The sequence below is a fragment of the Phyllostomus discolor genome, chromosome 7 (genome assembly GCF_004126475.2).
Source record: "Phyllostomus discolor isolate MPI-MPIP mPhyDis1 chromosome 7, mPhyDis1.pri.v3, whole genome shotgun sequence".
NCBI classification, from domain to species: Eukaryota; Metazoa; Chordata; class Mammalia; order Chiroptera; family Phyllostomidae; genus Phyllostomus; species Phyllostomus discolor.
In genome coordinates, this window is record NC_040909.2 from 116,049,834 (window position 1) to 116,065,997 (window position 16,164).

Consider the following 16,164-nt stretch of genomic DNA (forward strand, 5'->3'; position numbering starts at 1 on the left):
GCCCTGTAGGGTCTAGTGGCACAGCCTCCCCTATCACCCATGCTGGGTGCTTGAGGTGTACCCTTTGTGTGGGCTGAGTACACCCTTCTCATAGTTGAGCCTTGATTGCAGCTGGCAGGTCAATGGGAGGAATTTACCCAGGACAGTCAGCTGGGAGGACTGACTGTGACCACTGACCACCACCCTCTGCCCTCTGTGGAGGATGAGCTGTGCAGGGGCAGAGTGGATGGTGGTGCTCTGATGTGGTCTGTAGTTGCCAGGTGTTTCCTGGGTGGTGCAGGGCAAGGTCAGCCCCCACCTGTGTTTTTCCCTGAGCCATCCTGTCTGAGCTATAAAGCAATGTGAGATGGCTGCTCCTTGTGCTGAGCTTAGAATTTCCCAGGCAAAGCCAAGCTATGAATCTAGGCTGACTGCTGCTAGTGCCAGGCCTGGGGCTCACTGAGGCTAGCTGCTTCTTGTTTGGGAGGGTTTAGGAAGTTGTGAAGCATGAGCTAAGACCAACCACTCATATGGAAAAGCAGCTTGGGTGGGCCATAAGTTGGGTGGGGCAGAGTCTCAGAGGGATCTCCAGGGCAGGTCAAACAATATTAGCCAGGTTGATGGAGTCTCAGGTATGGTGCTAGCTTGCTGGCTCCATGGGAGCTGAGTCCAGAAAAGGGACACTGGCTTCTTCATGCCTTGATGCCAGCCACTTCAGTTCCTTTCCCCCCGCCCCACCCCAATATGCTACCAGTGCCTTTCAAGCTGCTGTCCCTGTGCTGCAGCTCAGAGGGAGTGAGTCTGTGTAGGTGAGTCCATGTGTGACTTTCTTCAGAGGAACTGCTTGGGGCTCTGGAATTTTGTTCCACCAACCCAATCCTCACTGGTTTTTTCAGCCAGCAGTTAAAGGGCCTTATCTTCCAGGCACTGGAATCCTGAAATGGGGGGCCTGGTGTGGGGTTGGCACTCTTCACTCCCAAGATATCCCTCCCCCCTGAATTTTTATACATCACATGTGGATGTGGGGCCAGCCCGTTCCATGTTTGTGCCCCTCCTACCAGCCTGGATGGGTGTGCTTTCTTTAATTCCGTAGTTGTCAGACTTCCATTTCATTCAATTTCTGATGGTTCTAAATGATGGTTGTTCTGTATTTTGTTGTATGTTCATGTAGTTGTGGGAGGAAGTGAGCTATGTCTCCCTATGTTGCCATCTTGACTGGAAGTGACTTTGGACTTTCTTTGTCCGAAAATATGTATGAAATAATAGAACCCTTATCCTACCTGCTTAAACCATCTTTACTGGCTTTACTCTGCTTAGCAATTTTAGTACAAAAGGTTTTCCTTGATAGGAAGAAGTTCTTCAAGATCTGTTTATAACCTGCCCTTCCTTCCTCTTATCAATAATGATAATAATAATATTGATGATAATGATGACAGCCAATGCCTTTTAGTGCTTTCTATGTACCAAGAACAACTCTGAAGACTTTATAAGAACTTAAAATAAAAAGTCCCGGAACTACTCACCATTTTCTATACACATGACTCTCATATTCAGACTATGGCCATGATATTAACAGTAATTGTCAATTCTTCCTGTACATCCATTAAGGTCCTGCCTGAAAGTCACCTCCTCTACAAAATCCTCCCAGAATCCACAGGACAGGAGTGTCTCTCTTGCCCTTCACTGACCCGCAATTTACTCAATATGTTGCACTCTCTACCATGCTACTTTTTGCATTTTATCAAACTGTTTTTAACATATGTGTTTCCTTCACACACACACAAAAATGCCTATTCATATTTCTAGCACCAAGCATGGGATTGGGTTGATTGGCTGTTTGCGGAATGAATGGAAGAGCATCTGATTTATTTTATACTAAAAGATTCCCTAAAGAATTTAAACGATCAATATCTATTTTTCATAAAATCTATTGAAAATCATAAATGTTGATTTACTGTGTAGAAATCTATGTGGCATTATGAACTGTGGAGCATGAAGATTAAATAATTTAAAACGCATATCTTTCCCATGAAATAGGAGAACACAGTAGAAAAGGGGCCAGGTGCCTATTGTTAAAATCTGTTCTTTACAATCAGAAGCAGCGGATATTACAGATAAGACCACTAAATCCATGCTACACAGGTTTATAAATGGCGGGCTCTGTCCTGTGACTTGTTCTGCTTCCTGCTCGGAGAGCTGCTGACCCTGATCCATGGACTTAACTGTTTCCCTGGCAGTAAAGGGCTGAAATGTGCATAATTAAGACCTCCTATTTAATTGGATATGGGTCACTCTCATTTAAGATAGAAAAGCTTGCTTGTTCTCAAATTCTATTCTGAAAATGGGAGTAAATAAAAATGGTCACTCAGACTGGTAACTATAGGGACAACTTGATAACATTTTTTGCCTAGCTTGTTAAAAAATTATAATATAAAATTGCTTCTTACCTATAGGGCTTTCAGGTAACTGTTTTTCATGGTTTTGCTTGCCAAATATTAATATACCTATTTTAAAAATTAAGACTTTAAAAATGCATCAAAGTATGAACATGAAAAGTCAGTATTCTAGTATTTCTTATAATTGATCAGGTATACCAGTTCTATTTTAATACTGAAATATTTTTTGACTTCTTTTAAAATGTATCCATCATGGTTAACTTTTCCATTGTATATTTTATGGTAGTTTTACCTCTTATAATACAATGATACTTCAAGAAATGGGTTAGCATTCATTTTTTGCATAGTTTTTAGGATGGCTTTGCAGTTAAAAATGCATCCGTGTCTCATGTGTTATCAGTGTTGTCATTCAGGTGGTGACCTCGCTTTTCCAGATTCCTCAGAGATTTGAAATGGCCAGATTACATGAAACTCCTCAAGTGAATACTTGTTAATGCCAGTTTGGGAGATTTGTGATAGCACATAACATGTGGGCAAGTCCCAGGCTGGGCTGAGATCTCTTTGGCAGGATCATATCTAGGTAGAAATGCAGCTCAAAAATTACCTTGAGACCCTCGTATTGTGCTCTGTGTTGTGGTTTTATGATATTTGATATGCAGAGCATGGGCCAGTGAATGATAAATGTCTGAATGCCTGTTCACTGTGACTCATCAGAAACTAGGTTCTTGCTAGGCTTACTTGTTTCCTCCCCAGTTTGTTTCCTGCTTTGTAAATGTATCAACACAGTTAAAGAAATAATTCAGGTGCCAAACAGCCTAAAATGATGAACCTTGAAAGCCTTATATGTAAAACGTACACTGAAAACCTTGTGTCAGAATTACATCACTTGCCTCCCTGTGTCTACACTTCTCAGATGGAGGGATATCATGCTTTACTTGCTCTGTATTTGAATTTAGTCCCAATCCCTCTCTTCTAGTCTCTCTGGGGACAATGTATGGTGGATCATTAGCATTATTATCATTTCAGTTATAGTCAGACTACATATCCACACTTAGCAAAGGGGGCTGAGTAGATTTCTTTATTCATTTAGAATAAATTCCTACTGTAATATAAATGTTGCTCAGGATAGAGCTTTGAAATGGATCCTGATTCTTTAAATTCTTTCCTGTCTGTTTCAGGAAATAGTGAGATCCTGTTGATAGTAAAGTACAATGTGTCTAAAGTTCACTTCTAAACACTCCTTGCAATGAAAATCATCTGCATTCTCTTTATAATTCAGAGCCACAAGAGATGTGTCTAATCTTGGAGATCTGATCCAGTATCATTTAGGGGGAAAAAAATCCTCGACAATAATTCTACCATTCAGATTAGTGAAAGCAGTAAAGCTTCACAGCTTCTGTCGTCTTAAAAAGATATCGTGAAACAGGGGAATAAGGACTTGGATTATGGTTCAGGAGATTTAGTTGTTTGTAAAAATAAAATGATTAGCACAGCTATTATTCAAGTTTTTAATCAACGAAAGCAAATGGCATCTGTTTGTTATCATTTTTTCTGCAGAAGACAAAGGCTCAGGTCCCAATGGTGCTGACTGCTGGCCCCAAGTGGCTCCTGGATGTGACTTGGCAAGGAGTGGAAGACAACAAAAACAACTGCATTGTGTACAGCAAAGGTAAATGCAAGATCTTTGGAACTACTGAAAGCTGAGCTACTACTGATGTGCTAAACCACATCAAACGAGCTGGAATAGGGGTGGAGAGTTGAATTTCATCTTCTCTTCCTTCTTCTCTTATGAATCTGTTACGTGTATCTATCTGCAGCAATACCTACTGGTTTGTTTGCTTTTTTACAACATAAAACAAAAAATGTTATGCCATTAATTACTTAGCAGCATACACATTTTCCTAAACCCTGTACATATTTGAGTGGCTTGCCAGGTTCCTTCCTTGTGGTTAGTAGTTAGCAATGGCCAGTTTGATGAAGTCCCAGATTCCTCTGTTAGGCATTATCGATCAAAAAGTAAATTCCTTGTGAAATTTAGCAATTCGTGTCAGGGTGTTTGCTGCAGGAGGCACTACAACCCAGGCTGTTTCTTGAAATCAGTCAGGATGGGAGGGTAGCTTAAAATGAAACTATCGCAAAGGCGGGATTCTTCCCCACGGTGATTTCTGAAGGGCAGGAGGCAAACGGAAAAGAGGAAGCGGTGGCTTGCAGAGCCTTGCCTTTGATTTGCTCAGTGTGACAGCAACCGAAACTGCGTCATACAGCTACGCCCTGGCTACAAAGGAGCCGCTGCTCCGTGATGGCATATCATGGGACGGACTTTCCAAAACACAGCCCCCTCCTTGTGTGTGGTGTGGTTATGGGCACTTTTCTCCATATTCAAGTTACGGACCCGAGCTCTGTACTTTTCCAGTGAAACCCCTAATCTCTCTTCTTTGCAAATATTGCAAAACCTTGTGCTTCTCATGTTTAATTTCTTTTAGCTTTCATTTTTAACCAAATAGACCTACTGAGATCAAAGATTTATTTGCACATTGAACCTAGAAACCATGAAAGCATACAAGGGAACAAGCAAATAAGCGCCCCTATCAATGTATTAACATATAAAACACTAATCATAACATCAAAGACTCTTAAAAACTTGCTAGAAACAATTACAACTTGTTCCTATAATCATTACAATTTGTACACTTATAAGAGGATTGCCTTTAAACTACCATAAGCCTTTGAAAGTTGAAACACCGGAAAGAGGGAATTTGCAAGCTAAAAAAAAAAAAAATCTGCACACCAGGATCTGATTATATTCCTTTCCCTTCTATAATTGCTGGTCTCGTACCCACTCATTTTGTAACCCCACATACCTGTAGTATCCTGGTGGGAGCTTTTAGCTAGAAGACAAGGTAGGTTTTCTCAGGATATGTCAATATGATCTATTAAAGTGGAAAGAAATAGTATGTATAGTGAACCAGCCTCCCAGTGCCCACATTCAGAATGCAAAATACAAAAGTAACTTGGAACACAGGGTCAATTACTAGGAATAAATTTTTTTGCTCTACAAAATCTTATCTTCGTGTTGGCATTATAATATGCATGAAGCAAGGAAATAACTGTTCTATCACAATCCAGATCCAGTGCGTTTGTAAATCAGGCATTTTAGAAGAAATGATTGTTACATTATTATGTAAGGAAAATAGTAACAAAATTGTAGTTCAATATTCGACAATACTTTATGTACTTGTATAGCATGTTGGACAGACATTAAGCCTTCTGGCAATAAATTTCAAGTAATTTGTAGAAGCTTATTAATTAATGAATTAACTCATAAAACTGTGCTAGCTCTATGCATGGATAATAATGGCCACCATTTATTTATTAAGCACCCCTGAATCCTCTCCATTGGTAATCCCATACCACATTGTATCTACTTCTCTCATTGTTCTTCCTTGCCTTGTTTTATGATGATCATTTTATGCAACTAGGAAAAGAGTAAGTAAAAAGCAAGCTATTTTTCCTGCTTCTCCAATTTACTCTGTATTTACTGAGAGCAAGGACTGGGGCTCAGTCACCTTTTTCTCTTGGGTCTGGCATGCTATTTATTCCCACCACCTACCCGCCCCCAATAGAAAATCACTAAATAAACCTTGTTGGTTGACTAGATAAACAAATGATGAATGTTTGCCAGAAACTCTAATAGACACTTCACATACTATGATAATGAACCATATGAATTCCTGCCATTTAACAGTTTGTAACCTACAAAAGGCTATTTGATGTTGTTCACCGTACAAGAACCATCGGCACTGCAGCACAACGTGCTGGGGCTGCAACGGCTACTGTACATGCTTTATTTCATTTAATCATCACTTAAAACCTCCAATGTGGTCATTAATACACTACTTCATTTGAACAAAGGGAAATGAAGAGTGGGTAGGGTATGTAGTTTGCCACGGCCCACAGCTAACGGGCACAGTGCTTGAAGTAGAGTTCGCGTGTGCATTTATCTAACTTAGGGTCTGAGTTATGCATTTTAGAATATGCTTTCTTCATTAGGCTTTTAAACAGCTCCATAAAATAGGTAGGGTTTTTTTTTTTTCATTTTACACAATTTGACGTTGTGACTGAGGAAGGTACGATGGCTGCCCTGGTCATAGAGAGCTAACAGGGAGTCAGATTTGAATCCAGGTCTTGACAATTCCTCATCCTGTGCTCTTTGTACTAGGCAACTCCGCCTTTCTACCTGCAGCTGTTAAATGGTGAGTAAATCCTCTCAAAACACTCAGGCCTTTGTGCCCAGAAATCAGAAAGCATGTGCATTAGTGTGCAACTTCCTACAGGGCGTATGTGTCTCCTTTCTGATGGACACGCACGGGAACTGGTGCTCTGGGCAACAAACTTGGGAAAACTCTGCTGGAGGCTGGAACCTAAATGGGCTTCAGAGGCCTGATAATGATTTCTAGAGTTCAGATTTCCTTTGGTGGGAGGGGATGCCCAGAGTGAGTCTCCAAGGTCTGTGAATTCCTTAGTATTCTAGGATTGTAGTAGGGATGGTTCAAGTCATGGAAAAGGTAATCCCAGAAAGTGCTCCATGGGCTCTGAAGCCTTTGTCTTCATAGGCTGCAGGTATGAGAGCCTCCTCAAACCAAGTGACTTCTGTAGGCGAGAGGATTTAGCAATTTAGACTTGTGATAGAAATCCAAATGGAGTTGGCTTGAGCACAAAAATTAAAGTGTGTGTGTGTGTGTGTGTGTGTGTTGTGAGTAGGGGAATTTATCTGCTCATATGTCTGAGAGTCCAGAGATATTCAGTTTAATCCAGTTGTTCAGACTTTGTCCCCAGATTGTCTCTCGTATCTTCTGCTTCCTCTTTCCTTTGTGGGCTGCGTTATCAGACATACTCTCCTTAGGTGGGGGGAAGCTCCAGATTTCTTCTAGCAGCTCACCAATTCCAGCAAAAAAGGAGCTTTTCTGTGTTTTTATTGGGACACATCCCATACCAACCCCTAAACCAGTTAATCTCTGTGACTCTCCCTGGCTGACTCGAGTCACTCTTAGGGCCAAGAGCTAAAATTAACCTCACATAAGCCACTAAGATGGAACATAAATAGTTCCCCAAATACAACCAAAGTGCTGTTGCCAGACACACAGAAATGGTTGCTTGTTGGGCTAACATTCATGCACCCAGACTTTCTTATTTTGTTTTCTAGCTAATAATCTACATTACTTATGAATTCTGTGCCGACTTCATTATTATATGATTTGACTCTCTGAGAGTATATTTGTACCTATGTACAAAGAGGATGTAAAATGCCTGTGTGTAGTGTTTTTAAAAAATTGCTTTGACTATAAAATTTTTTATATTTTTTATGGTGTGTCAATAGGTCACTTAATGTGTAACTATTACCATTTAAGAGACACACTTCATGAAATATTATTTATTAACTGTGGGCTAGTAATAAAATTAAATATAATTATAAAATTTTCATTTCCAGGGTGTTCATTAAATAATTGTTATAAAATTGTATATAATCAGCGCTATCTGACAGGCTGCCATCATCTTGTTTTATCAAAGTAAAAGAAGCATAGTATTTGGCATTAATAGTATAACCTGATATACTTTTTTTCCTGCCTCAACTACCCGCTGTCATTTCAGAAAGTAATTAGCTCACCCAGACGTTGATGGACCAGACTTGTTGGGTCGTCTGTTTTTTGCCATTATTCTCAGCAGACTCCAGATAATTCTAATTTACTTATCCGTAATGAAAAAGACTAAAAAGCACTATGCTGAAGTGAAAGGGCGGTTGCTAGGGGTAGAACACGCAGGGTCTGCTCACTGACTGCTGACATCCACTGTTGAGCATTGGAGATTGTCTTCTTTTTCTTTTTCGAGTACAGTTTACATTTGATGATAGTTTGTGCTAGCTTCAGGCGGGCAGCCTAGTGTCTTCTTTCCCACACAACATTCTGATCTTTTCTCCATAGTGATTGCACCATGCGGTGGCCTCTTAACACATGCAAGCAGCGTACTTCGAGTTTTACGTTCCTGAGTATTTAAAACTAAGCCTTTTTTGCAGGTGGGTTTGTTCATTCAGTTCACTTCAAATGAGGCATGATTTTTTTTTTTAGTTTTTTATGGAGTTGTTATTTCAGAGTAGCCACATTCTCTGTGTATCCAGATTCAGAGAACAGGCTGTCAATCAAAGGAGTGGGGAGGTATCAGGCTCACCCTCACTCTCACCTTCACCACTGAAGAATCATGTGTTGCATGTGGAGCCACAATGTCATTGTACAAGACCGTTGCTCACGTGTAACGCTGAGCAAGTCGTTTTCGCTCTCTGAGTCTTGCCTTTTCTCAGCTATGAAAATGGAGCAGCGATGGTATGTCACAGAGTTTTGGGGAAGAAAGCACCTGTACACTATCTGTGTATGTGATCATTAATATTACATGGCTGATTACCTAGACTCAGTCCAATTTGCCCTGTATTTGTCAGTCAGTGCAAATTAGAGAAAATGAAGCCAGGCCTTGATATTGGTATCAAGCAAGTGTGCAAGGGAAATGATTGTGTCACACAAGATGTATGTATAGCTAAGGACTCCCTCCAGTCACTGGGAACCCAGGGTATCTGCAGAGACCTGTATCACAAATCAGAGCAGCAGCCTTCGCCAGAAGATATTATTGGATATTTTTTGTCTGGGGAACATGATACTTTAAATTTTTAATGAAACTCATATAAAATGCTAGTATAAAGATGGTAATGATTGTAATATTAATACTAATAGTAGCAGTTACCACTTATTAAGCACTTATTTTATGTCAGGCATTGTTTTAAACACTGTACATACATTTTCTTATTCACAATTACAAACTCACAATGCAAGCAGCATCAGTCCCACTTTATAGATGAGTAAAGCAAGGTTGAGATAAGTTAACTAAATAATTCAAGGATATCTAGCTCATACATAATGAAATTGGGATTCAATCTTGAACTTATTGTCCTAAATTCCCAAATGTACAATGAGAAGAGTTCTGAAGGTCACGGTTGCAGGTTATTGCCCTTCTTCACAAAATCACATGCACGTTTATCAGTGAAGCTCCTTTTCTCATTCTGTGGTTCGGCTTTAAAGAACAAGTGTTCAAGAGCTAAAACAGCAGTGACAGCAGTACTTTTTCTAATGTCTCTGTTGTTTCTAGGGCCACAGCAATTTAAAGTCAGCTAGAAGACCCATCTCAGAATCATTCTATGATCGTCTTCAGAGCTCTGGTTTCTCTTGTTTGCACAGATGTAACCATGCAGTTCATGCAGTTAAACCCACACTGATTGTCTCCCATGTTAAAGGACCTACACTAGGCACCGTTGAATGAATGACAGAAATTCTAATATGACCTATCTTGGGGAGCAGCTTTCTGCACACTGACTAAATTGATCAACTTTTCAAAACAAAGACCTTTCATTATAAGGATCCTTGCAAAAGTCTGGACTATTTTCCACCTTAAAATAAAGGATCTGTTGCATGGTGCTAGAATTTTGAAACAATAGCCTTGTCTAATGTGGCAGTCAATTTTTAAACTAGCCTACAAGTTAATGTGTAGGCTAAGCTAAGGACCTAATGTGTATGACATGTGTAGGACAAGTTAAGGCCCTAATATCATATAGAAACTATATGATATCTTCTAATGTGATATTAGGGTGTTTCCTAATATCATAAGAAACTATAATTTAAAAGGGAAGATTGTGCTTAAAATATAGTATTTGCCCATTTGGTAATTCGTGGAAAATGTATACTATTGTCTCATTTTACAGGATTGTTAAAGGAGGGTGGGTGCCTGAACCAAATATTTAACAGCAGGAATTATAAAATCATAAGGCGATTAAGTTAGCTAGTCGAGGAATTCCAATATTGCTTTTTAAATGACTTCAGGATATAGGAGGTACTGAGGTTATTATCTGTTATCAGGAATACAGTGGAATTGTACAACTGGATAATAACCAAACAAACTGACACAATGTAAAATTACATTATCAGTGTGTTAAAACAAAATTGCACCCTAAAGGAGTCCACATGCCAGCTCAGAGCTGCAGTGTAATTATGCTTAACTCTGATAATTAAAATACAACAGAGATCAACAGAATCATTTTCATTAAGAAAATTATTAATGATGGTGGTATAACAGTAATTGATTGCAGAGCACCACAGGATAACTCGATGCCGAAAACCCAACGTGTTTCCTGAACATCTGAGGCTTTCTCCAGTTCTGCGCTGTAAGAATGAGAGGTGTTTTGAGGACTGAGCAAGTTATTATTATGCCTGTTCTAGGAATCAGTGGTTGTAGAAATAACTGCTTTAGAAAACCACCATTTTGAGTCAAATTGTCATATCTGAGGGGTTCTTAAGGTCAAGACAAGTGACCTCACCAATGACTACATTATTTACAATGGAGCTGTCTGTTGCAAATTGCAGGATGACAGCAACTTTAGCAAATATCAGGCCTTCTGTCATTTCCCTTTTTTCGCTATGCATTTGCTGTTTTTACAATTATGTCAGCGATTTAATGATGTTATTCCAGTCTGGTTCTGGTCATACCAAATACTTTATGTCCTTAGTTATTATTAATGTTTGCTATATTATATGAAAAAATACATTTGTTCTCATATCAACATTACTGTAGGTTTCCTTAATGAAATGTTGATAAATAATCCTGTATGATAATACTATTAATTACCTTCCTGGATTAGATGAGCTCTCGTATGTTGAGGAAAAAAATACCCCTAACTACCTTGGATTCATGCATGAATGACGCTTCTGTCTCTTAGGGGTAAAAGCCCCGTTAGGATGTTGGCAAATGATAAGGCCTGAGAATATGTCAGTTTTATAAGTATAAAAATGAAAAACGAAGAGTGGGGTCTTTTGAGAGGTGACTCACTATCATTCAGGGATGTTCGCTTGTCATTCAAAGCGATGCTAATCTTGAAAGCTACCCCCCGAAGTATCTTTGTCAGCTAACATGGGGCACAACTCTTTAGGGTGGATTTTTTCTTCACAGGAATGTATTGTGAGTACTTCTTTAAAACAGTGTACTGCATAGAGGAAATTATTAGACTATAACTCCAAGTGAAAAAGCAGAATGTGAGGTTTTGAGCCTAGTGTGATTAAAACTATATTAAAAAGTGTATGCATCGGTAAACGTAGTGGAAAAAAATACCTCAAAATTATAAAAGTATTTCTATAAAGGTGGTAAGATGTGGGAGCTTTTTTCATATCCCTCTTTGATAATTTTCTTCACTTTGATTATTTTTCTTATATAATTTTAGAAAAGTGTTTGCAAATGAAAATCACGTTTTGTCTTAACTACATGCTGCTCTTCTTCTTATACAACCCAAACTGAAAGAACAAAGAAATCTCTGCCTTGCCCACAAAGTTTCCCTCGTCCACAGAATTTAAATTATTCCCTAGTGATATAATTATTTTTCTCTAGTATCTCTCTGAGTGTCCTAACACTTTGTTTCATAAGATATTTTTCCAAGTAAAATAAATGTAATTGAGCCCATGCTTTGTGCATGATGTGGCCCAGGTGTCAGGAGGGATACAGAGGTCTTTGAAACATGCCTCCGGCTTAAGGATGTATTGAAAGCCCTTAATTGATGCAGGTTGCATTATACCAGGTTCTGTCCTGCACGGTCAAGGCAAAGTTGAGAGATGGTATGGAATCTTGGTTGGCTATTAAAATCTGAATCTAAGTTGGAGAAGGGGAAGGAGGGTGCCCGAGGAGGTTGACAGTGTGTACCCAGGAGCATCCAGTGTTTGCACGAGAGTATCAGAGCATACTGTATTTAGAGCAGGGGATTGGCAAATGAGACCAGCGAGGGACAGGCCTGCAAAAGCTTCTGAGGGCCTGGTGGTGGGTGTCGTGGAGTGCTCAGCCTGAAGACGCCCTCAGGGAGGCAGTGGAGAGCCGCTGCGAGTTCTGAGGCCCACACGATTCCGTCGGGATTTTAGTGAAGACATGTGCAAGGTTACGCCTGGGTCCATCCATTAATAACAGCAAGACTTGATCTGCCCGAGAAATAATGTCAGTAGATACACCCTTCTAGAAGATAGTAGTAAATCTTCCACCTTAATCCATTTATTACCTGACTCCCACGATTTTTCAACTCCAAGTGGACCTCCTATCCCCTCACTCCGGCACTGCCGTTTTCCTGTCCACCAGCCCCTCCTATTTTTCTTCTAGGTTACCTGATTGCGATGCCTGCCCTCGTGATTCTCATCTCTCTCGTACCCCCTCACCTTTCTCCCTTTCCGGCGTTTACCGGCCTGACAATACTTCCATTCTGGTGAATCCAACTTTCCACACTTCTCTGGGCAGAAGTTGAAGTGAATTAATATAGGTGGCATGCTTAGAGGAGTGCCCGATTCATGGTGAGTGCCATAGAAACATGTGGTCAAAATATAACAGGTGAACCGCTACCACCAGAACCGAGTCCCAACCAGCCCACATTGCATTGCATTCGATCAGAGGTGAGTGAGAGCCCTCCGTGTGTATATAGCCTGCCCATCGAGATTTATTCCCCTCATTAATCTTCACGGTCACTGTTTCAGACTTCGGTCTCCCCAAATGCACAACATCTCTTGGTAGGTGACGACCTTGCTTGCTTTCCCGGAGAAAGTGGGAGACTGGAAGCACCTCCCCCCAAGGTGGCTGCCCGGCACCGTGAGACTGAGGTGGCCGGTGCGAGCACCCAGACCTGGCCCACGCCTTCCCACTGCAGCAGTTGGCAGAAACTATCAGACTTTAGAACCTAAAATATTTTCGAAATGGCCCTTTACAGAAAAAGCTTGAGCACCCCTGAACTGAACCTACAGAGTCATGGCTTTGGGCGCACAGGCCCTAGATGACCTGCCAGGAGTACCCCTGTGGTTATGTTTACGCCAACTCCCCAACAACTCTGTTGCTGTGAGAATACAAAAACTGCCTCTGCCTCAGGCCTTTGCCCTGAGCTCTGCCCCCGCATTGCACCCTCCCTTACCTCATTCAGGACTCTGTGTAAATGCCTGCCTAACTACCCTGTCTCACTCCATCTCTCTTCCTCTCACCTTTCTCCTCTGTATGAATCAGCTTAGGCTGCTACATAACAAAAGAGCGTAGCCTGGGTGGCTTAAATAACAGGCATTTATTTCTCACTGTTTTGGAGCTTTGCAAGTTCAGGGTCAGGGTACAGGCACTCCGGTGTCTGGTGAGAGCCCTCCTCCTGGTTTGCGTGTCCTCACACGGTGGAGGAAGAGAGAAGAGCGAGCTCCCCCCTGTCTCTTCTTACAAGGGCACTAATCTCATCACGAGGTTCCCCACCCTCATATCCCACACACCTCCCAGAGGCTCTACTTCTGAATGCCACTGCACTTGGGGTTAGGGCTTTAAGATAAAAACTGGGGTGGGGGGGACACAGAACACTGAGTCCATGTCATCCTTTCTCACTTATCTTCATACTTGACATTTTAGCATTTGGTGAAACATTTTAATGCCATTTTTGTCCACTCCTAGAATGAGAGTTCTTTGAGGATAGGAATTCTGTATGATATTTAGCCATCCATGGTAGTACATGGCACAGAGTATGTGCTCATTAATAATTTATGAATTAATGAATAGATAAATGAATGAGCTGTTGCTTAATCTTTAATATGGAAAGCAATATAAGATATGCATTTAATAATATGCCCACAATTATCTCCTTGACTTTTAATCAATTTTCTGAGATGTACTCAAACTTTATTTCTTAACTTCACTATTGAATTTTAACTATCATATTTATAATTTGCAAGAAGTCTTTCTTGTTCTGTAACAGTTTCTTTTTCTCAATGCCTTGCTCTTTTTATATGGATATTCTTTAATCTCTTAAAATAGGAATTAGAAAGGTGTTTAAGAAGTTACGTGTCCTGTGCCTTGTTTTTTACTTTTTCTAACCTGTTCCGATCTCTGTAGTGTTACATCTTCCCTCAAATGGCTAGAGATCCACGAATGGCTACATTTTTTAGGATTGGGGCACTAAAGTCCAAATGCCACAACAGCACTAACAGGCAAACAGTGGGTTTTGCACAGGGTGATAGGATAGGAATCCAAAGCGAGAATCATACCCCTAGACTAATGAGCCAGCTGATAGGATGGGAATCCAATGAGGTCCCCATATAACGGTATATGTAATTTTTTAGTCTTATCATGATTACCTTCTCCAGAGAATGCCAGTCCCATCTCTGAGATCTGTGAATCTTGCAGCCAGCAGTTTGAGGACTTAGTGAGCAAAAGAGACCAGGTAGTGTATTGGGTAATTTTCCTGTCTCATTTTTGAGATTGTAGATGTTCCCCTACTCTCACGCAGGGGGCACTTGAGCATCCCCTTTGCTGAGCCTGTGTCTCTGGATCTAAAGTCACTGTTCCAGTTCTCCAAAGACTAAGGCTCCATCTCCAAACCAAGTGGAATGGGAGTGTCCCATTGCCCCATAAAGAATAGCTGGCCATGTGTAGCTAACAGCTTCCCACTCAAAATGCCAGTCCTGTATGTTTTAACCCCACTGTTCGGCCCACCTTTCAAGGCACCAGGTGTCTTTATTTCCTTACCTTTTCCAGATTCTGCAGAATAACGCTGCTCGCTTCTTGTTGACCTGCTGCTCTTCAAGTACTCGAATTTCTGCCTCTTGTGCTCTGCTGTGTCATCTTCATCATTTTCTAGCTTCCGAGATTGTGTTGCCTTCTGTCGCCTACTCTGCCCTGTCTCTCTGGCCTCATCATCTTTCATCTCATCACTGCCAAGCTAGTGGAAGGGAGTAGAAGAAGTAAACACATGCAGTTAATTCACCACATTTAACAGAAGCCCCCTCTGCTTTCGTTCTAGGCAGCCTTCTGCAGAGTTTTCTGTACTCACTCTGTTGACCTCCTACATTCCAGCATCTTCTCATTCTGTCTCGTTTCTAACTTTCTGGCTCCATGGATGTGACTCTCCCATGGGTCCTCTGTGGTTTCCTGTTGCCAGTGTTTCATCCCACTAGGCTTGACCTGATTGTCCCTTTCCACGCCCAGTGACAGGTTTCTCCGTCACTGTTCGTCCACTAAATGTTGTCATTCTCTCGTCTTTCTTTGTCACCTATATTTCCCCTACATTATTTCATCTGCACTCTAACTACCCTACTCTTTATAGCCTCATTTCTCATGTATCCTCCACAGATACCCTGTACTCGGACTTGACTCGTTTATTTTAAATGCTTCAAATACCCACTCCTTGTTTATATCTTTCCTTGTACATCATGTTTCCTTCGCCTAATAAATTTCTAGTCGTCTTGATCATTGCTAACAGGTGCCATTCAAAAGACTTCATATCAGTGCCTCTGGACAGGCTCCCCTGCCCTGTCCCCATAAGGGCAGAGCTCCCCCCCCAGCCTGGGCGTTGTCCCAGGTTGGGCGTGCACACCTCAAATGCAAGGGCTCCACTGCTCAGTGCTGCCACCCACAGACAGTGCATAGTGTTCACTCACTGAATTTTGAATCATTAGTTAATGGCTTTTGTGATGCATCACTCAGGAGGTCTTCTCTACTCTGACTTCATGTAATTTTAGAAATTACTAATATAGAAATCATTTGAAAATCTAGTAACTGAAATGCTATTGCCCCCACATCTAGAAAATCCTAGCATGCCTTAGCAAGGTTTATAAAATGCTAAGGAATCTGGTACAAGTGAATTTCTTTGGAGATATATATATATATATATATATATATATATATATATATCATCATTGTACCACATCAGTTA

The 16,164-nt window shown here is 40.8% G+C and overlaps 1 protein-coding gene across 2 annotated transcripts in view; it reads left to right on the plus strand.

The window, feature by feature from the left end:
- ZFPM2 (zinc finger protein, FOG family member 2) overlaps window positions 1–16,164 on the plus strand; it is a 440,537-nt gene that overhangs the window by 284,065 nt on the left and 140,308 nt on the right. For both annotated transcript variants that reach the window (XM_036031342.1, XM_028533983.2), the window contains one exon: window positions 3,933–4,044. In XM_036031342.1, the coding sequence (XP_035887235.1) occupies window positions 3,933–4,044 (112 nt within the window). The remainder of the gene's footprint in view (window positions 1–3,932; window positions 4,045–16,164) is intronic.